The 21,458-nt window shown below is 42.1% G+C and overlaps 4 protein-coding genes and 1 pseudogene across 4 annotated transcripts; 3 read left to right on the forward strand and 2 right to left on the reverse strand.

Moving 5' to 3' along the window:
* The first annotated feature begins 1,141 nt into the window (after positions 1-1,141).
* Positions 1,142-2,851, forward strand: LOC115744581 (UDP-glucuronate 4-epimerase 1-like). Its single transcript, XM_030679825.2, has one exon. It carries the CDS (start codon positions 1,263-1,265, stop codon positions 2,577-2,579), a length of 1,317 nt encoding a protein of 438 aa, XP_030535685.1. The 5' UTR covers positions 1,142-1,262; the 3' UTR covers positions 2,580-2,851.
* Positions 2,852-3,280: 429 nt separating this feature from the next.
* Positions 3,281-3,706, forward strand: LOC115744583 (protein DOWN-REGULATED IN DIF1 11-like). Its single transcript, XM_030679827.2, has one exon. The coding sequence runs from the start codon at positions 3,281-3,283 to the stop codon at positions 3,704-3,706; it is 426 nt and encodes a 141-aa protein (XP_030535687.1).
* A 313-nt stretch (positions 3,707-4,019) lies between these two features.
* Positions 4,020-6,971, reverse strand: LOC115744582. Its single transcript, XM_048277644.1, has 6 exons — positions 6,573-6,971; positions 5,776-5,865; positions 5,624-5,666; positions 5,224-5,527; positions 4,995-5,108; positions 4,020-4,898 (listed from the first exon to the last, which is right to left on the reverse strand). The coding sequence occupies exons 1-4, from the start codon at positions 6,909-6,911 to the stop codon at positions 5,454-5,456; spliced, it is 546 nt and encodes a 181-aa protein (XP_048133601.1). The 5' UTR covers positions 6,912-6,971; the 3' UTR covers positions 4,020-4,898; positions 4,995-5,108; positions 5,224-5,453.
* Positions 6,972-7,465: 494 nt separating this feature from the next.
* LOC115744556 lies at positions 7,466-10,800 on the forward strand (annotated as a pseudogene).
* Positions 10,801-14,544: 3,744 nt separating this feature from the next.
* On the reverse strand, positions 14,545-21,158 carry LOC115744609 (5'-nucleotidase domain-containing protein DDB_G0275467). Its single transcript, XM_030679870.2, has 14 exons — positions 20,886-21,158; positions 20,656-20,689; positions 20,330-20,536; positions 20,066-20,202; positions 19,815-19,964; positions 19,211-19,312; positions 18,628-18,792; positions 18,412-18,522; positions 18,090-18,187; positions 17,119-17,242; positions 16,901-16,990; positions 16,484-16,528; positions 15,014-15,331; positions 14,545-14,873 (listed from the first exon to the last, which is right to left on the reverse strand). Exons 1-14 carry the CDS (start codon positions 20,928-20,930, stop codon positions 14,844-14,846), a joined length of 1,656 nt encoding a protein of 551 aa, XP_030535730.1. The 5' UTR covers positions 20,931-21,158; the 3' UTR covers positions 14,545-14,843.
* Positions 21,159-21,458: the final 300 nt, after the last annotated feature.

Raw genomic sequence — 21,458 nt, forward strand, 5'->3', positions numbered from 1 at the left:
AAGCAGACTTAACAATTTCTGTTCATTTTCTATTCCGGGGATAGAAATTTTACGACACCCCTACCAAATGCATTTCTGTTCATTTTCTATTCCGAGAATAGAAATTTTGTGCCGTTTACTCTTTGCAAAGCGCAAGAGTCGAATCTTGCATCTGTGACACTAGCTTCTCCACCCTACCAATCTTTTTACCAGTATGGCCACATACCTATTGGTGCATCATTACCTTCTACGGAGTCCTTTTTTGACATTTTCAAAGAAGAATCCATTTAGTTTGATTTTTCTCAATTTTTTTTTTTTTTTTGGTTGCTGAGGTCTGAGAACGACGATAAGCTATCATAGGGCAATTTCCATAATGGCGGCGCCCATTGTTCTACGATCTTGACAAAATTCCAAGACGGGGACAACAACTTGAGTTTTGACAATTCTCGAGAGGAATCCTTCCACCAATTATTGGTGCTTCGTGTTAAGTCTTTTGACCTTTCCTTGAACCGCTTCAACTTAGCAAAATGTCCACGTCAAAGGGCTAACAATTCTTCTTATAGGGACATAAGGAATGTAACATGGCCTACGGCTTATGTTATAGAGAAACAACAAGAGAAAACTCGAAATGGACACCATCTTAACGCGGCCCGAATATACCAGCTAAGCTGTCATATTTTTTGGATTTGAGCAAATTCGTAAATTACTCTATCTGAACTTTGAGACGTAAAATTCGAAGGTAAGAAAGATTTATTCCTTCAATTTAGGAGGTGACCGTAGAGAATGTAGGCTCTATGTTGTCTTCGGATGATTATTATCAAGTAGGCTCGTATGGTAGCGACACACGCTCGGAGTGAGTCATTGGAATTTCGGCTCTTATGTTGCTGGCCCGTGCTTCGCACGCTACTTGTTCTTGGCGATAGAGGTGAAATATATATATATATATATATATATATTGTTTGCTGATATTAACTTTAAATATGATAGTTTTTATAATTTTACAAGAGGCCCCAAATCAAATCAAATAATAATCCAACTGTTTTTGTACTTAGTATATTTACCATATCCAGGAGGCGTTCGTTCACGCGTAGAAATTTCTCGTCTTTCCTTGTTTATGGGTGGGCGGCCACTCTTTATAGTCTCCTCTACAACTTGCCGTGCATCAGCAGCCAGCTGAGAAAGAACATAAAAATCTCAACTTTTTCTTCGCTTTTTCAGAGGGGTAGAGAGAGAGAGTGTGTTGAGAGAAATCAATCAAGAACCAAAGAAGGAGAAGCGAAGCGATGCGCCCTTTGGTGGCCGAGGAGGAGGATCTCTTCCCGTCCACGCCGGGTAAGTTCAAGACCGACCACCACCACCTCCACCGCCACCATCGCCACCTCCGCCGTTGCTTCGCCTCCACCAGCACCACCTTCCTCTGGGCCCTCTTCCTCATCGCCCTCACCGCCTCCTACCTCAGTTTCCAGAGCCTCGTCTCCTCCGGCAACCGCCTCCTCGCCGCCTCCTGGGGCGGCATCCAGTGGGAGAAGCAGGTCCGCGTCTCCGCCCTCCCCCGCCGCCCCGCCGGCCTCTCCGTCCTCGTCACCGGCGCCGCCGGCTTCGTCGGCGCCCACGTCTCCCTCGCCCTCAAGAAGCGCGGCGACGGCGTCGTCGGCCTCGACAACTTCAACCCCTACTACGATCCCTCCCTCAAGAGGTCCCGCGCGTCGCTCCTACGCGCCCAGAAGGTCTTCGTCGTCGACGGCGACGTCAACGACGCGCGCCTCCTGGCCAAGCTCTTCGACGTCGTCGCCTTCACGCACGTGATGCACCTCGCGGCTCAGGCCGGCGTCAGGTACGCCATCGAGAACCCGCACTCGTACGTCCACTCCAACGTCGCCGGCCTCGTCGGGCTCCTCGAGGCCTGCAAGTCGGCAAACCCCCAGCCGGCTTTCGTCTGGGCCTCGTCGAGCTCCGTCTACGGCCTCAACGACAAGTCGCCGTTCTCCGAGGAGGACCGGACCGACCGGCCGGCCAGCCTCTACGCCGCCACCAAGAAAGCCGGCGAGGAAATCACCCACGCTTACAACCACATCTACGGCCTATCAGTCACCGGTCTGCGGTTCTTCACGGTGTACGGCCCTTGGGGCCGGCCGGACATGGCGTATTTCTCGTTCACCCGGAACATACTCCAAGGCAAACCGGTCACGATATACCGGGGAAAGAACCGGGCGGACTTGGCCCGGGACTTCACGTACATCGACGACATTGTGAAGGGGTGCTTGGCGTCGCTGGACACGGCGGGCAAGAGCACGGGGTCGGGCGGGAAGAAGCGCGGGCCGGCTCAGTACCGGGTCTTCAACCTGGGGAACACGTCGCCGGTGACGGTGCCGGAGATGGTGAGCATACTGGAGAGGCTCCTGGGGGTGAAGGCCAAGCGGCGGGAGGTGGAGATGCCCGGGAACGGCGACGTCCCGTTCACGCACGCGAACATAAGCTCGGCCCGGCGGGAGCTCGGGTACAAGCCGACGACGGATCTGCGAACCGGGTTGAAGAGATTCGTGAAGTGGTACTCGTCGTATTACGGCTACAAGTACAACCAGGGCAAGTCTGTACATTGAACGATTCTCTCCTCCTATTTCCCTTTCTTGCTTGGAAGTTCTTGATTATACAAATTTGCTTGGAAGTTCCCTCTCTTGTTGTTGTTCCTCTTCTGTAAAGAAAATTCAGGGGTTTGATTCTTGGCATCAATCCAATCCAATCCAATTTCTCTAGCTGCTAAATTCAAGGGAAATGATAATGGTAGCTTAAATTTCTTCAGGGAATCTCGGGATCCATTTTGTTTACATTGATGATTATTGATCTTGATATCTAATTAAGGAAGATTGAACGGTTTTGATGATAGGGACAGTGGGGCCGACCGATGATGGACGGTGTCGATGAGGGGGCCCCACTTCTTTCCTTCTCTTTTTCATTTGTCGTCGTCTTCCTCTCTCCTCCAGCTGTAGAGTTTGCCATCGCCGATTCGCCATTTGTCTCGCTCGAGAGTGCAGAGCTTCTTCATCTTGAGTTCATAAGATCATCGCATTCGATTCCAAGGTCTGTGAACAAGGAACCCGTTAAGTCCCACTTCGTAACTGAAGCCAGCCATTAATGGACAAGTTATGCAATCGACATCATCGAGGCAGTTTCTGAATGCTAAAGAGGGAATGCTTCTTCCTTCCTCTGAACCCACCTCCCAAATCTTTCTATAAGATGGGGAGCGGCTCGCACCGTTCATCTCATCACCTTCCATTTTTTGTTCCCTTCCCTCTACTCGACCATGGCAAGATCAGGCAACTTCAGCTTCCTCGCCTTCTTGCTCATCGCCGGCAGAGTGGCCGCCGTGCTGTCTGTCGCACAGGCGGATTACAAGGCGGTGCCCGTGCCAGAACCCGAGGCGGCGGAGGCGGAATCTTACCTGGCCAGATGCGCTGCCAAGCTGACCGAGAAGTGTGGGGAGGTCATCTTCGGCAACATATTCTTGGAGCAGAACCAACTCACCCCTGAATGCTGTGAGAAGCTTGTGTTGATGGGAAGAGAATGCCACGACGCGATGGCGAGCTTCATCATGTCCTTGCCCGCGTTCAGCAAGAACGCCACCGTCACTGTGCCCAGGAGCAAGCTAGCGTGGCATAAGTGTGTCCTGTTGGCCGAAGAAGCCCTTTCCCCGGCGTCAGAAGGCCCTGGTTTTGCCGGTTTTGATTGATGATGACGCTTATTATCATCGCAAACTCGAAAAGACAAAGGAACTTTGACGGTTCAAACAGTTGATTATTTGCGCTTTTAATACAATTTGCATCCATCGTCAGTTCATGTCCTAATTAGTTTTAACTGTTGTCTTCCGTAGTAAAATCGAATTACAGATCAATAAAAATTGACTTAATGGCTGGATTAATAGTCTAGGGACCAGGAAGTTGTTCCCTAATCTAATCATCAGATGCAAAAGAAAGAAAAACATATGCCAAACCTGCAAAGTCATCTTATACAAGACGTGATCATGGTCAGCAAAACAAGGAAAGTAGAACATAAAGTTGGAAGCTTTAGAGGATTCGAAGATCGTACAAAAGAATTCCAAGCAAAAATGCAATTTCCAGAGGATTTTGTGTAATTTCTCTCTCTGGAGAAACAATCTTAGGAACCGGTTTTCTAAATTATGCAATACAACATCTGATCCCCGAAACGCAGCAGTTCCAGGAAACACTTGACACCATTAGTCCTGATTCTTTTCGGAAAAACAAAACCTCGTGAGCTGAAGAAGATGCTCATGAGTCATTTATACCAGCAATCAGTAATAGCTGTGAAAGCAATCTATGAATTACCGGAAACTCCTGCAATATATATCCACAAATTATGAACGCAAGATTTGCATATCCTTCTTAAAAAGTTTAATCTGAAACCAAATTATCAGCAAATACCTTCAGGCTTTCATGAAAAGTGCCATTGGTGAAGGATTCAGGGAGTGACTGCTTCACAAGATCATGTCCCCTGCTAGACATGAATGCCAGGTCTCAACTTAAGAATCAGGAGTAACCACATAGATTGAGAACAGTAAAATATTTGCCTGACAAACTAGTGCTAGAACTTTGCAGCACTATATTCATTTTTCAGTTTAAGCACTAGAAGATTCAAAAGCATCTACTAGGTCACAAGCAGTTTGACGATGCACTGCACCACGCATACGTCAATAAATCATAGTCACACAAATATCCACTGGTTATGCATACCTGATGCATTTGGATGACAGAAGAGGAAATGCTCGCTTAGTACCTTTCAGCTTCACAACCAAAAGGGACATCAGGTAAATTACCTTTCATCACAGCATAGGAGAGTGTAGCACCGGATGGTATGAAAGAGGATTCGAGGAGAGAAGCCGTGCACAACACAGCTATCTGATTTACCTGATACGAAGACAAAATTCAAAGGTTGAATTTTTAAGATTTGTGCAACATAATGTCACATTATAATAATGCAACAATGGCCGATAAATGACATACCAAATTATCCCATGTTTTCATCAGTCTAGTCAATAGATGATCAGCTGCAGGACTGAATATGTAAGATATTCCAAAGTCAACCCGAAGTATGGATTCAACAATGTGCAGTCCAATCTAATAATGAAAGAACAGTATTTGAGAATCGCACCGACTTTGCCCAGTCTTAAATAGATGGACAACAGGTGAAAGGGTTGCTAACATATTAGAGAACCCAAAGGGCAATTCTCACCACTTTTGTGAGTTGATTTCCAGTGTCCATGCCAATCAAGCATACTTCCACTACCTCATTTTCAATAGCCCATTGGACAGCACTACACTCTCTCGCCTTCAAGAAAGACAGTAATACGGAAGAAAAAGTTAATTTTTTTCTGAGATCAGAGGAAGTCCTGGATGATTCACTGTACGGAGAAATAAAATGTACCTGGCATAAAATGCCAAACACCGACAAGGTAACAGCTCTCACATTGTCATACACCTCCAGGGTGGATATGAATGGTACTCAGGGTACCAAGAAGTTAACAATGCAGGCTGAACTAACAAAAGAAAGGACACGAGAACGTTCTTGTTAAGATAAATGCTAGAGTGTGATTAGCCAATTTCAGACGCTGATGATAGTTGCTGAAGCCTACAGTTCATGAGCTTTTGCCGAGTTTCTCTATTAGCTGCAATACACTACAATGAAGCAATTAGTTAACTAAGACTAGGGACAACAAGAACAACAATAGTGAGAATGCATTAGACAGCACTTGGCATGCTTCTTTTTGAGTTGCTTTCAGATTACCTGGAATAGAATAATGACACTGATAAGGCGCATGCATGCTCTCTCATTTAGACTTCCATCAGCCATCATCCTGTAGATCAAGAGCACCTCCTGCATGATAAGACCAACCATAACTCAAAGATCCACCCATCACCCTCAACATCACCGGCAGTATGGACGAAAATAGGGAAGAATCTCTCTGTGCCACACTATGAAAACACTAGATTTTCTTTTCATTCTGCCAAAGCAGTTTTTACAAAGCTCTGCATGTTAAAACTATCAGTCCTTTCCTTTTCCCCACTTTATAGGCTACCAGAGAAAAGTGAAAACTTGTCAACTATTTTCACTCACAGGAACTTCAAAGAGATCAAAGAGAAAACTGCCCACCCACACGATCTTCAAGCAAAATGAAATTTTCGACCAATGTAGTTACCCCTTTGCAGACCACTAACTAAATAACCTTAGAGAACAAAGCAAGCTGAGTTAAAAGTCAAGACTTGCCTCTTTCGTGGAACCCTTAAAAACAACCAGAACAGTGACATCAATCACAAGGATCACAACGTGAACTCGTCATACTCTAAATCTACACTGAATGGTCTCTTAACAAAGATTCGGCTACAAATTCCGCAACAAGTAAACAGGAGCAATGACCTGTATCAGGATGGCCATGGTACCGCAAGAATGGAACAAAAGAAATCCCGCTCTGTAATAATCCTCTGGGTGCTCTTCCCTCTTCTGTTGACAAATGACAAAGCGACAAAACTTTCGGTAAACAGAATCATGCGAAGATCGAAGCTTTGAATTGAACAAGACCAGACCAGGAAAAGGAAAGAACTAAGCGAGTGAAGAGCAGATTCTCTGAGTTTGGGGTCCTGAAGCTTGAGAATCACTTGGGGAATCGCTCTCGGTTTCCCCAGCCAGCGTAGCCTATGCTTCTTTCTTCCCCACGGCGATTTCACACTCCCCAACTCTGAAATACGAAAAACAAGAAAAAGGGTCGCCAAATAAATATCAGAGCGACAGGGAGAGAATAAAAGATTGTACGAGCCTTGATCAACGTTGGAGTGGAGAAGAAGATTGAGAGATATTTCTTCCCAATCCCAAGGCTCGTCGGGGAAACTAGGAATGTGCTGACGATCTTCTTCTTGGACTGCCATGGCCAGAGCTTCCGTGGGTAAGGAAGGGAGAAGCGGGAGTTCAAGGAGTTTCCGCGGGAAAGAAACAGAGTAAAGCACCAAGTGAAAGTGAATGGCGATATACATGATGACCCCACCAGTCGGTTACATTGCCAGCCTACGTACATTTTTCAGATTGGCTTCCAACAGTCTGTCCGTGGAACCCACTCGCTTGGCTGATGTCCGGATTTTGGCGCGCAGTCACCGTCGTTTCCTTGGTCCACACCGTCTTCTTCAATGGAGGACTACCGCGATGCGCGACAAAATCTGGACATCAGTCATACCCATTCTCCAACCTCCAGCTGTGTTCATCAAGAAGACTAAAGCTTTCCGACAATGTCCGGCGGACGTCAACTTAATAGGATGGATTCTGATGGCACGAACCTTCGAAGGAACTTCGTCCATGCGAAACGCCTTCGACCGAACATAAATGAGCAGAGCAGAACGTGAGTCGGTTCCGCGGAGGAAATGTTGGTGCTAGGCGTCAGCGCGGTCCTGGGCGATTCAAATGGTCGACACGATTTGCCGCTTATTATATGAATTTCCAACCCAAAATAAGTTTTTCTCATATTCCTCTCCTCTTGAATTAGCGAAGCTGCCGCTAGCTCAATTTGAGGTCGCCGTCGCCGGTAATTTCTCTTTACCTATTTGCCCTCTTCGCTTCCTCGCCCACACGTCCGTGAAAGCGCACGAGGACGCCCATTTCGTGATCTGGCATCTCCCGCTACACAATTCATATCGCTCGTAAAGTTCAGCTTTTGAAACTGTCTGCAATTTGAATTGGATCATATCGCAACTGGGTTAACTGGGATTTACCCCAAAAGGAAGTAACGGAAAGATATGCTTGAACGGCTACTGGTAGTAGTTGAACTTTACTGCAAGGGAGAACCAACTGGATATGGACTTGCAATTTTTTCTGTCATAAATTGTAATCGAATAAAACAAAGAATAGCATGGTTGAGGTTAGTGGATATGCATTTGCGGATGCCACAAATGTGCTCATATCTGTGTTCTTTTATTGGCTATCCATGTGAAACTGTTGTGAATCATCTCCCAGACAAAGGAGATGTAATGGTAGTTTTGGCCAAAGCATGGTTATTTCGCTCTGATCGTGAATAGTGAAGGCACTTTCATTTTGTTTATTTTTGGTTCATCACTTTTCTGATTAAGCTCCGATCATCATTCCCTTATTCAGTTTGACTAACCTACGCACAATGTGATCACTATCTATGTATTTGCAGTGACCATGAGACAAAGACATCGTGTTTCTGCTACTGCTGGTGGTGGACAAATATCATCGAATTTGAAAGATCTCCCTGAAGAAAAATTAGAAGAATCATACGCGTGCTTATCAGAAAAGAGTGTTTTGCTTTGTTTGGCTGTACGAGTGTTGAACTCCTTGCTTGTAAAGACATATTTCAACCCCGATGAGCATTGGCAAGCTCTAGAAGTGGCACATCATATTGCATTTGGGTGAGGTAGCCTCCATAAGTTCTATAGCTGCACTTTTATATACTTGTTGTTGCTAACAGGATGAATGTCGAATATTTGATATGTGAATTGCCAGCTATGGACACCTAAAATGGGAATGGAAAAAGCGCTTTCGAGGTTATACGTATCCAATGATATTTGCTATTCTTTACAAAGTTCTCGCAGTACTTGGTCTTGATAAACATTGGTTCATGGTAAATACTGGAAACTAAAACCTTTTGCCATAATAAGTTTGATGAATTACAAAAGTCATCAATATTGCTACCGTCGTCTATTACATGTGAAGCTGCTTTTCCTGCTTTGCAGATGAGGGCTCCAAGGCTGCGCCAGTCAATATTTTCTGCAGTTGGTGATCTCTACTCATATAAACTGTCGCCTTCTTTTTGGCAATCGTGTTGCTATATGGGCAGTATCCTTTTGCTATTACACTTGGCAGCATCTGTATCATCCCCTTTGTATCAAGATTGTTGATTTGCGAAATTTTCAGCTTGAAGTTTAATATTCACCTTGACTTCTGTCAGTTATTTTTAGCATTGACAAACTCGATTATGTTCTTCTGCATTACCCGGACATTGTCAAATAGTTTGGAAACTGTCCTTACAATCATGGGGCTGTATTACTGGCCGTGTGTAGAGAGTTCCATCCAGTAGTGATGCCTCATTGACAAGGATATGGGGCGTGGTAGTGGCAGCATTTGCATGTGTAATTGGACCAACGAGTGCCATTATATGGGTGTATGTTGGCCTTCTAGAGCTTTCTTTGGCCTGCAATAGAATGAGATTCATTATTTTGGAGGTTCTTCCTGTTGGGTGAGTAATCATGCATCTATCTATTTTGGTACTTGTGGCTATTTGATGGTATGCACCTGTGGATGCATTTTGTGCGATTGATTTATGCATTTCTAATATTCTGTATAGGGTGCTGGTACTTGGACTGGCAACTTTACTCGATCAGCTAGTGTATGGCTTGTGGGTTTTAGTACCTCTGAACTTTCTCATGTTCAATTTTTTTTCTTCCGGAGGCGACTACTATGGAACACACAAGTGGCACTGGTACTTTACTCAGGGTTTCACAGTGATGCTCTTTACGTTTTTGCCCCTCCTTAGCCGGCATCATCATGTCCAGAAATAGGTGGCTTTCTGGGCTTATTGCCTGGGTTTTGGTACTTTACAGTGTAGTTGGCCACAAAGAATTCAGGTACAGTCAATTCCTTTGTCTTTGCTTATTTGCTGCTTTGAATTCCTTCCTTTTTTCCCTACTTATCCTCGTTTGTAACCAGAAATGTGGTCCCACATTTGTTCTCCCTGTGCTTCCGATAACCTTGATATTCTCTGGTTTTTCTCTAGCTAAAATATTGACACACTACAGTGCTGATAACAAGACAGCAGAAGCTTTGAAACATCACACGAAATGCCCCTCAAGAATGCGATGGGCCATCTGCTTCTTGATTGTAACTAACATCCCTATGGCCTTGTACATGAGCTTATTTCATCAGGTGCTCCAGGTTTTTTCTGCCTTCGATAGAAAAACTGGATGCTTCTGGTTTCATTTAACCTTTCCTTTATCCTTTTACATTGCGTACATTGGAATGCTGGAATGGCTCTGTTAACTAGTGCCTTTTTCGTCATTTGTCATTACATGTATGTTGGAACTTCTTGTTGAATGTCTGAATATTTTCGTATGCTGGACAGAGAGGATCTGAAGATGTGACGAACTTTCTTTCAAGAGAAGCTGCAAAAGATAGAGTGAATAGTGTCCTTTTCCTTATGCCCTGCCATGCCACACCTTACTATTCAACCCTTCAACGGGACCTGCCCATGCGTTTCTTGGACTGTTCACCAAGGTAATCTTTGATGGTTTCCTGTATAAAACTGATGTATCTATCTGAGGTCTAAGTCATGGATTTGCATTTGATTTTGCATGACAGTGAAGAGAGGGGTGCTCCAGATGAGTCAGACCGTTTTATGATGGATCTTGTGGGGTTTACCAAAGAGCTTGCAAATGATTGGTCACTACCGAGTCACATAGTGTTAGTCAAATCAGAAGCAAGAGCGTTGAGGGAATTTTTGTTGTTGCATTCTTTCAAAGAGGTAGATACTAACTTCGACACCTACTATCTTAACCCCAATGATTTTCCTTTGGTTTTTGTCTCTTCCTGATGACTCGATCTATCAATGAGCGCAGGTCCAGAGATTCTTCCATGCTCACTTCAAGGTGGATCGCGACCTCCAACCATCAGTGGTTGTCTATGCTTTGACAGGGCAATGAGATATGTGTTCATGTGTTTGTCATTCGAGCTTTCTGCGACTCTTATTTTTGTTGTTGTTGTTTCACATCCTAGTTTGACTTTGCTTGAGAAATTCAATTGCTTTTGATAGTGAACACTTACCAGAATGCGCTAGCAATTCCTAGGCTATGATATTTGGCAAACTCTTTACTTTTAACATTTGTTGGCCTTTTCAAGTATTAAAGGCTGTAGACTTCAACTAATCTATGGTTTCACTAGAGCATGCCCTTGCAAAGCTGCCAACACCTTTTGATGTTAGTACTATTGGAGTTTCATGTCTTGTAGATCTCTTTCAAGAAGTATTGAAGATACAGTCCGCTGAAACTAATTGGTCCTCAAGCTCAGTCAATCCAAGGCAAATTATAAACCCACACAGTATGGATGTCCAAAGTAGTTTATGGCACTACTACATTGAACTGCTATTTAGGGTGCGCATGGCAACACTTCTGAAGCAGAATTTTTGCTACTTATGGAACAGAAATCCGTTTGGTTACGCAACTTCATTTTTATATTTCAAAAGTAGTTTTGGAGCCACTCGAAGAAGTAAAAAAAAAAAAAATTACTTCTCTCTAGATATGGAAAAATCAAGTTTTGCTCAGATGGCCAGAAGTTATTTCATTGCACGGAACAGTGCATTAGATTCTACTGTAAAAAGAGGCCATCATACCCTACTGCATTTGACCATGTCCTGTTAATTTTTCTGAGCTATAATAAACAAATGTTAGCAACTATTAGACCATTCTTTTTCAGCTAAAATTTGGTCTAAGGATGAATAATTACCGCTATGTCAGATCACACTGATCAAAACTATGGATTATCTTCAATGTCCATTCATAGTAACCCTACTTGTTTGATGATTATATCCTGCATCCAGTACTAGACACTGACAGAATAGCTGCAGGATGGGGAGCCATTACTAATTTCTTTTTCCTTTTTTTTTTAAAATTTCGGTGGCTATAATTTAGGTTTAATCATCTTTTTGACCATGATATTCCACTGGTAGATGCGATCGGCATTTTGAAGAAATTCACAACCAAGTCATTCTGCCTTTATAAGGTGCACGTAAAAAGCTCAAGCAGCTTTCACTTGAGAGAAGTTTCAATTGATTCTCAGTTGACAATCTATTAGATTTTAAATGGCCTACACAATGGTTTAATGCATAAACCAAGTCGATGATCCTCATCATAAATCCGGCGAATCAAAATAATCTTAACCTTTGGTTCAAATGCAAAATGATACCCAAATAATCCCTCGACAAATGACGGGTTGTAGTATCTTAACATTGTAAAGGAGGACGAAATGTGCACATCTTTCATCTGCTATTGGTTCCAGTCTCTGTTCATTTTAGTCTCTCTGGCCATCTTGTGGTTCTGTCTTCAAAATAATCTTAACCATAAGGTGGCCAGAGAGACTAAAATGAACAAAGGTTAGACCCAATAGCAGATGAGAGATATGTCGTCCTCCTTTACAATGTTTAAGATACTACAGTCCGTCATTCGTCGAGGAGTTCACAGTGCATCCTCCTAAAGCACAATTCTCTCCCATAGATATCGTCTATCCCATGTTGTAAAATTGCTGGGCATTCATCGCACTCAAGGAGTAATCTCTGTGACTTCCCGCAATGGCCATGCCGAAAAGAGCCGGCATAGATTGACAGAACCAGCTGTCTGCCTGTAATCCTAGCTCTGCGGCACCCGCAACAAAGGAAAGCAACAGCGGACAACCCTTGATGTCCTAGCTAACAACACCTTCAAAGAGCATCTCGGAGAAATAGATACGGGACATGAACTGACTCATGAATCCCATCAGGGTCCCTAACTGCCGAAGCAAGCTCCTTGGACGCTCGTTTGTCTAAATGACTGAGCTCTGCGCCTGAGTTGCTCATATGACCACCATTTCATGAAGTCGTTCTCTCAAATGCAGCTGAAGGAATATAAGTTAGGGGTGCTAGTCGCCTTCAAGAATTGCGCCGTCAATCAGTTGTTTCCGCAAGATGCATCCCTAGTTTTCGAATACTATAGGGGGAACAATTTTTTACGTAGTTGTCTAGCAAGAGACGACCTGTTATCGTCCAGTTGAAGCACTTCCATAATTGAATCAGGTTGTTCTTAACTCTCGTGACTGCACCCAAAGACTATGTTGGGTACAGAAGTCCTTCGACAGAAGTCTCGAATATAAATGAAATGCTGTAAACCCAGTGAAGGCTACTTCCAGTGTCTTTTTGTGCACATAGGTTCGACTATATGTTGTCTGAGCACAATAAATTTACATTGCACCTCGTCATCTTTTGCTTTATCATGGTGAAGCCGTGAAATGGAATTTCCTAGAGCAAACTTGGCGCGGTCAAAGTCAGTATGACTAGGGTTATAGAATGGCGATTTGATGGAAATGGGATGGACAAATTACCTCGCCACCCTCTTCGGCATATCAGCATACTACCGGTACCCATTTTTTGGTGGCATCGACAGCAGTCACAAGAATGGCCAACATGAAGAGGAGTTCATAAGTTAACAAGATGAAAAGGCATACTACCGGTACCGATATTAAGTTGCTGCTCGAAGTGTGATTGAGAAAAGGCAGCGAGGGCAAAAGAAAAAAAGGCTAACTAGAAGGTTGTTCTCCATTAGAAGTAATTAGACATTCTTACATAGCCATAGAGAAGAAACACAAAGTCTAGGTTAGGTAAGACACAAAAAAGGATGTGGGAGTTTTTTCAGGTTAATCGTGTATATAGTTGCATAAAGAACCAATGAAACTTTAATTTGGGAGAGGAAACGTCGGGTGATGGTGAAAAGCATTTACGGTGTAAACCAGGTAAGAAAATTAAAAAGACATGGAAGTACATAAATTACAACTGTAAAGTTGATTAGAGAGAAAAGCATGATCAATCAAGAAGATTTACATATAAGCCGCAATAAATTAGCTTATCCTTAATCTCTAACAATATTACTGGAGGAATGCCTTTCTTCGATCTCATCCTTATGGCAGTTCCAGCTTTGACCCTACATGGGGTTCCCTCGTCGCAAGATTTCAACTTATTGTAGAACTTCCTTCCTTCCTCTCGTGACTACCACTATTTTGATACACCTTATTGCTTGGGCTAAAGTATACTACAAATGCCAAAACTTGCAAAGGGAAGATCCACATTTGTTGTGCTCACATGGGGATGGTCTATAGTGGCTGAACTTTTTCATCAGATGCTACAGTCAGCAGTTGCACGGACACAACATGATGAAGATAAAAAAAAATGATGAATGTCTCTGGCTACTTCATAAGATGCACATAAGAAAACCAGGTGCACTTTTCACATCAGAGCAGTTTCAAGAGATTCTCATTTAACAACCTATTACTTGTGAATAGCCTACACAGAATCTAATGGCAGGCACCAACTCTGTGAACGCCAACCTTGGCAATCTTAACCTTGAATTCAAAGGCTAATGACTGCAGGATGTGTTTAACTTCTAGATCAGACCAGCAAAGAAGAACACTGCAGGCAGAGACAGGATATGGTCACCTAAATCTGGAAAAACGTGCCTTTGATTTTGCATGTTGTTGGACCTTGTTTTAAAAATTGCTTTATTGCTTACGGTCATCTCTAAATGTCGCAAGAGAGTGTCTAAAATCCCATTTGCAAAGGGAAGACACAGTTCGCTAATGAAAATTCAAATTCTTAAACTGTTTCTTAGCTACCATAAAATGGCCAGAAATTTCTTTCTGGCAACTGCAAGCTGGGTTGAAGAACCATCAGCAGCTTCAAACGATGGTTTGCGCACTTCTCTGTCCTTATTGATTGGGAAAGTGCATTATTTCCCCCACTATCTCTAGAAGATACATTTATAAGATAATAACCACTGGAATTTTCAATTTATAAATGTGACCCTCAAAGGTACATGGCTTTTGAGGTAAAAAAATTGACAAGATCATTATTTTTGTGTCTACACTAATGTGAAAGAATAAATGCCTGACCACTTTTATACTACATCCTCCAAGAACCAGCGAGATGAGCCCTCAATCACGTATTCATCATCACCCGCATGATCAAGACACCATAAAGACAATCAATCGTCATCTTACACGCGAGAACTGAGTAGTGATGCCAAAACTGTTCTCACTCCCCAAGCGCACTAGGAATAATATCAGTGACTTTTGACCAGGCTAGATGGAACCTGCACAGGAGGGGAATTGGTTGCTGATTGTAAATTTAGAACTGAAAAACATGCACGAGCACGTGCACATCCACATGCACATGCACCGAAACATATTTGCATTTACATAGATGTAAGGTGTGGAGAAAAGGAAGCTATACCTTCACGTGATGTGGCATGATTTTAATATCAAAGGGTACATGAAGCCATGCTTCAGGTTGATAAAGCAAGAAGTTTTCAGGTTTACTGGTGTAGACATCTGCATATTGATGAATATGATAAGCAAAAGCAGATTCTTGACCAGTATCAGTGAGGAAAGTAGCTCCAAAAGAACTGTTGAACATTCTTTTCATTATGAGACGCGCTTTCTGCCTCTCCTCATTCAGCTCCTCCAGAAGAGACTTGTACCCTTCACTTTGACTACTGACAACAGTTGCATGCAATCTGCCTAGCAGCTCTTGTATTATGTGAAATTTTGCCTGAGTCCACAAGTAAAATAGGTAATAAGAAAAGACACTTCCAGATTCAAATTGCCAGCTAAGTCTGCCAATTATTAACTCTTATATCGTACATAGTATCTGAATCAAATTTCAACTGCTCAATATAATAAGGGTATAGAGTCATTTAAGGAAAAAAAGCAGCTGACACTGTCATTCAGCTACCATTTAAAAAGAATAGGAAAGATAGAGAATGAACTTCTGGAGCACTCAAACGGATGTCTGATGTCCTCATATAAACAAGGTTCATAAAACGTGTTTACCTCAGTGATGAAGAGGTCAATGACATGAGATAAACATCACTGTAAACTCAAGTTAAGATTAGAGGAAAGGTTAAGGATCAGTTTGTAGCTTCCAGAGTAGATGAAGCGCCCTCTCTTAATTGAATATAACAGCATGAAACCTCATTGCACCCTTAATCACATGAGTGACCACCAAAGTACGGAATCAGGAAATAGGGCCTTCTAACAGTTTTTTCTTGTGAAAGATAAAGGTGACCTTTGGACGGGAACAAAGTTAAATGATGCCCATTTAAAGGAGAACTTTTGTTGAAGTCATCTCCCAAAAAGTGGCAAACTCAAAAAATGCAAACCCAAAAGCAGCTTGATATAGTAATAGCCGCAAAGCCACCTACACTTCGAAATGAAAGTAGTGAGGAAATGATCTAACAATATGAAGTATGTCTTATTAGACGAACCTTTTGTAGCGGTGACTACCCCTGGCCTCACCCTCCCAAGTTCAATTCTAGAGGGAACACAAAGACCTCCTAAATGCATTCATCTTTTTTATAGGAAATTGCATTGTTCCATCAGTGTTTTCAAAACATGCCAAGAGTTTTATCAAAATCAGAAGCAAAACCATCACTAAACAATTAACATAAATAAGCTGTTCAACTGTCTCACTATAGCATGACTCGGACTTGAATAAGCAGGCATACACTTAGACAGGGAGGTGACAGGGATTGAGGTATTGTCTTTCCAAACAATTTATAAGCATATCACAATCTTTATGGTGGTGAGCTCAAAGAACCCAAGTGCATGATGAAAACTTGAGATCATCAGAGATATTAACATGCCACATTCAAACTATTTTTGGGTGTACAAACAATTATAGATGATATTCATCATACTTTACCTGTTCATATCGGTAGCGATCATCATTTTGGATATGTATCTCATTCTGCATATAACCAAAGACTGACATAAGTACAAAGTAGCAGCTCTATTATTTAACTACAGGAGTGTGCAAACCAATAGAAAGCTAAACCATGACTCGGAAATAAAAGCAGTGCTTTCCAGCATATACAGAGCAGTCAACAATCTAACTGACAGAAGATTCCATTTTTTTATCTTCTATTTTTGACTCCAGATTTATAAACTACAAAAGAAAGAAGTTCAATGAACTCCATCAACTTCATCCCAGCTTCTTCAGTATTATACTTCATTATTTAATTGCACCGCATGATTTAAAATCCAGTAATGGCTAGAAGTTTAATGAAATCCATTAACTTTTTCTGAATAGGAAGAATTACAACAAAATAAACCAACATACTTCTAGTTCATGGATGATAGCAGCAGTGCGCCAGCCAGCCTTTGAAGGCCCTCTTAGGTCACTAAATAGATGATCCCCAAAGTATATCACCTTACAAGGAGGAAAAGGGATTAAAAATTAATTCACAGCGCACAAAAGATATATTGGAGGATGAATCGATCAATTGTCTGATAAATAAGCAAAAATAAGCAACCATGGTACAACTACTTAGTGCATACCTCTGGACCATTCCACTTAGTGATCTGAAGGAATGATTTAAGGCAGCCATGGTAATAAATTTTATTGGGAAGCAACGCATCCACCTTGGTGAAAGCCAAGGTATCCTTTTCTGAGTCATAACAACTGCATAGATGGTCCATGGAGGAAAATCACCAAAATTGGCATTATCATATAGACGAAACTTAGGCAGACATACACTCCCGCATGCTGATTAAATAGACTCTTCAATGCAAGAAATCATCCATACAGAACGCAAGAATAACAATTTGAGCAGGGGAAACAATCTCCTATCCTCCCTTCCAATGCCTCGATTTGTGATTATGAACAAGCCATGGCTATATGTCTAACACAGCATAAATTTGGTATAATTGGTCATACAGTTGGAATCAGAAAGTGGGCATGCGATTTAACCGCATAAAATAGTGAATTCATCGACATAACTTACATAAAAATTATCAAAATTAGATGACTGATAATTTGGATTGCAGAATTTCGAGTGCTTTGAGGCTGCATCACAGGTTGAGAGAGTCGCACAATATGCGCATCTGACAGTTGAGGTGAGACGACAATTTTAGGCAGAGCAATGTCTGATCATCCATTGTTCTGTTTCCTCAGAAGGCAGATGCAATGAAGCAACAGACTTTGCAAAGTTTTACCACTGACTTTGCATAGTATGAAAAGGCATCTGATTTGCTAATACAACCACATAATGGCTGAAAGATAACTTTGCACATTTTAGCTGCCTAGATAAGCAGTTGTATTGGGTAAGGCCATTTGTGAATATCTTTAAACCAGTAAAACAATCCCTGTTCCCTCTCTTCCATTTTCAATAAGAGACGCTTATACCCGCTAAAAGACAATAAATCCTGATATTACCAACAGAAACAAACTACAGCCATAGTCAGATAAAAATGCACTTAATTTGTTTAGAATAAAGGGGAAAAATAAGGAGCAAAGTATGAATGCGAACCGAAATGGGTGCTCAGATGTGTAAAAGTCGGGCTTATTCGCTTTAGCTATCACAACATCAAAAAGTTCCCTCCATGAATCTCTACAGTCCATGTATTCCTGAAAACAATTTCAAGACAGAGTTCATGAAATGACAACACCACCATATAACTCGTAAAGGAGAGGTAAAAAGAACAAGAACAGTTTGTCGTCTTTTAATGCATAAGATACCAACACCAGCAGGTCTGCAGTAGTGGAAAAGGATGCCAGATAGAAGTTATCAACCTTCTCATTTTTGCTATGACAAGAAACACAGTAGCATAATTTTCAAGGATGAATCTAACCTCCAGCATAAACTGCATCCCTCCATCCACAAAATAGAAAGGAGAATTAGTCAACAAAAAGAGTTTCTTCCCTTTCTCCTTCAGCATCTTCAGGAACTGCAGCACCTCTCCCTGTTGTGTTCAGAAATATCAACAGATGAACTCCACATATCCCATAAACAATAAAATTTAGAACAATATCCAGTGAAAAAATTACACGAATACAGGAGTACTAACGTTTTTTACTAAGTATTTATGAGGGTCTGAAAGAATCCCTCTGTGAACTAATCCACTCCGATGAACATGCTGAATTGCCCGATTTACATCCTCAAAAATGTAACAGGCATCAAATTCCAACTTCGCATCAACGAAAAATTGCACCATATCTGCAATGAGGCATGCCTAGAAGTAACAAAGAGCAAAGTCAAAGTTAGAAGCTGATAAAATCAGGTCTAATACTACAGACAAGGTATTGAAAATCCCATTTGACACAAAGGATACCCAATTTAGAAGTTGCAACAGCTTAGACAAGTATATGGTGGCATAAGCCAAAAACACTAAGAAGATATAGAATCGATGTTGAATAGAGTACTGCACATATAAACCAATCAGAGAAGCAGGTTTTGTGCAAATTAAAGCGAAATCGATCAAGTTGGAGCCGCAATCAATAGGTCTATAGAAGGTTGTTTCAAGCACAGACAGCAGGACACGTTCCATGGTGTAGGATACTGATTTGTTAGAAATTCCACCAGAACTCTTACTGTGCCTCTTGCTTTTTACAAGTAGATTCTAAAACTAGCAAAGAGATGCTGAAACTAACCTCACTAAAGCAGAAGAAGTCCATTAAACCAACAAGCCCGCGTGCCTGATCACGGCCAATATGCCGTGTTCCATACATGAGATTGATTTCCTTCCTGGAAAGCTGCATTTTATGTGCACAAAGCTATGAGTTGAAACAACTGTATTTCATATCAAGGGACAGGCCCCTCAACTAGCCACAAAAAAAAAAAATTCTTACAACAATCCCAATCACCTAATAGCAAGCTAATAACACCTTCAATCATGACCGAAAAGACCACAAACTATTGCAGTAGACAAATAAGATGACCAAGCACATAAAGACATGGTTTCATCAAGCTTATACTTGTTCTTTAGCAATTCTGTGCAATCAATATCAAAATACATATATTAAAAGGAATAAAGGAGATGCTTAAGCTCTGATAATTTCTATGCACAACCGTGTAGAAAATTTTCCAGAATTTACTCGATTGTCCTGCTTTATATGTCAAAAAGTTACTACAGTGATATATACCCTTCAGGTGAAATTTTTGGTCTCTTGGTAAGTCGTGATAAAGGAATACAAAAGACCATAGTAGAGAGAAATGTATTTACACCAACCAAAGACTAATAATCGATAAAATTACCTTCCGTCGACCAAAGTAGCATCCGTCCGGCTCAATTGACCCAAAGAAATCCAACTTCAAGAGACATCCTTTTTGCTTGTCATAGTATAATCCTCTGATTGGAAAACTTGGATCATATTGAAAAGTCATACAAATTTCAGGGTACCTAAACTGAAGAAAAGGCAAGGAACTGTGATTAATAATCATGTCAAAAAACAGCCATGCTACAGGCCATGGAAGTATCATGCAGAGATTTTAGTCATGACACGGACCTCATTAACCATGTGCTGCTTCGCAAGATCATATATCAAACTCTGCAAATTAGCAGAGTAATGTGCCAGGGTGTAGTCATAGTCAAATCCGTACACTTGTACATTATCCAGTCTTATATTCTTGTTCACATATATTCCTATTGTGATCCACAACAACAGTCAACATTAAATCAGCATTTTATAGGCTCGGTATAGCCCAAATGCAAACAAATCATATATTTGAATAGGAGCAGAGAAGCCCAATTGTAGGAAAATGAGTAGAACCTTTAGGGTTCATCTTTGGCATTTCCTTGAGTGCTTCAGGAATCTTGAGAAAACTCTTCTTGGCAGCATCGAATTCACGCCGAATCATCGCTATCTCATCATTGATCCCTGGGACATCATGCTCAGACTGCCAATCCTCCCCCAATTTCAACACTTTCTGGTCCGGCGAACAAATTGAGCTAAGGCCTCGGAAGCTTCCTCCAAGCTCTGCAAATCAAGAATGAGCCTTTTTCCCTTGCAAAAACTCGGCGTAAACAGAAACAACTCCACCATTACAACTATGGCATTTTAACAATACAGGGCAGCAGGAAAACGAAAGACCTTACCTGCTCTGGTTTCATAGCGAAGAACATTCAACCCCTGCATTGACGAAAGACGTGTTTGTGAAAATGCCAACGACAAACACGCATTGCAAGTCGCAACCACGACAGATTTTACTCCATAGACATAAGTGTAGCACATGAGGGACGAAGCAACGGGACGTGGGTCAGAAGAGATGGTCGCTTTGCCAATCCCATACACGAAGAAAACGCAACAGAGCACAAAAAGCACAGACCTTGAGGGAAGAGCAGAACGGAAGAAACCTCCGCAAGGAGGCCATGCGAAGGGAGGCGAAGGCGGTCGGCTTTGAGAACCAGCGCGCGCGGGCCTTGGTGGAACGAATTTGATATCCGTCGAATAAGAATGGAAAAAGAAAATGACAGCGAGAGCTTTGCTGAAGGGTCTCTCCTCTATTACTACGGTTGGGTCTACGGTCTCCACCAATCAAAAGAGGGAGGACGGTTGGGTGAACCCCATCCGAATAATAACCGAATTACGGAGATCGAGGGAGAGATGATGGAGGAGCTTGCATTGATCAAGGAAGAAAAGGATCGCCCCATCTCTTTTTAAGGATCGGATTGGCCAAATTCCTGTGTAAGATGGGGCCGTTTTCTCGAAAAATGGCTCCTAATGCATCTGTCTTTCGAATAAGGATTTGGAGTTGTCAGCTTAGTATCGGGGCCCAAACTCATTCGTTGTCCAAATTTTCATCTGACCTGCTTGCACCTGTAATCACTTGCTTATTCTGGTAGCAACATCAGGGACAATTTTCGTCGGAAATGTTCTTGTTTGAGGACTGTCAAGATGC

The sequence above is a fragment of the Rhodamnia argentea genome, chromosome 4 (genome assembly GCF_020921035.1).
Source record: "Rhodamnia argentea isolate NSW1041297 chromosome 4, ASM2092103v1, whole genome shotgun sequence".
NCBI lineage: Eukaryota > Viridiplantae > Streptophyta > Magnoliopsida > Myrtales > Myrtaceae > Rhodamnia > Rhodamnia argentea.

What these genes read in the sequence shown, in the direction of transcription:
- LOC115744609 (XM_030679870.2), bottom strand. Translation starts at nt 20,930, where the DNA reads ATGGCCTCCTTGCGGAGGTTTCTTCCGTTCTGCTCTTCCCTCAAG. An exon ending in ATCGCTACCGATATGAACAG is followed by an intron (nt 15,332 to 16,483) that starts GTAAAGTATGAT and finishes TTGTGGACTCAG; the next exon opens with GCAAAATTTCACATAATACA. An exon ending in TCATGCCACATCACGTGAAG is followed by an intron (nt 14,874 to 15,013) that starts GTATAGCTTCCT and finishes CCTCCTGTGCAG; the next exon opens with GTTCCATCTAGCCTGGTCAA.
- LOC115744582 (XM_048277644.1), bottom strand. Translation starts at nt 6,911, where the DNA reads ATGGCAGTCCAAGAAGAAGATCGTCAGCACATTCCTAGTTTCCCCGAC. An exon ending in TTAGTTCTTTCCTTTTCCTG is followed by an intron (nt 5,866 to 6,572) that starts GTCTGGTCTTGT and finishes CTTATCATGCAG; the next exon opens with GAGGTGCTCTTGATCTACAG. An exon ending in TCGGCAAAAGCTCATGAACT is followed by an intron (nt 5,528 to 5,623) that starts GTAGGCTTCAGC and finishes TTCTTTTGTTAG; the next exon opens with TTCAGCCTGCATTGTTAACT.
- LOC115744583 (XM_030679827.2), top strand. Translation starts at nt 3,281, where the DNA reads ATGGCAAGATCAGGCAACTTCAGCTTCCTCGCCTTCTTGCTCATCGCC.
- LOC115744581 (XM_030679825.2), top strand. Translation starts at nt 1,263, where the DNA reads ATGCGCCCTTTGGTGGCCGAGGAGGAGGATCTCTTCCCGTCCACGCCG.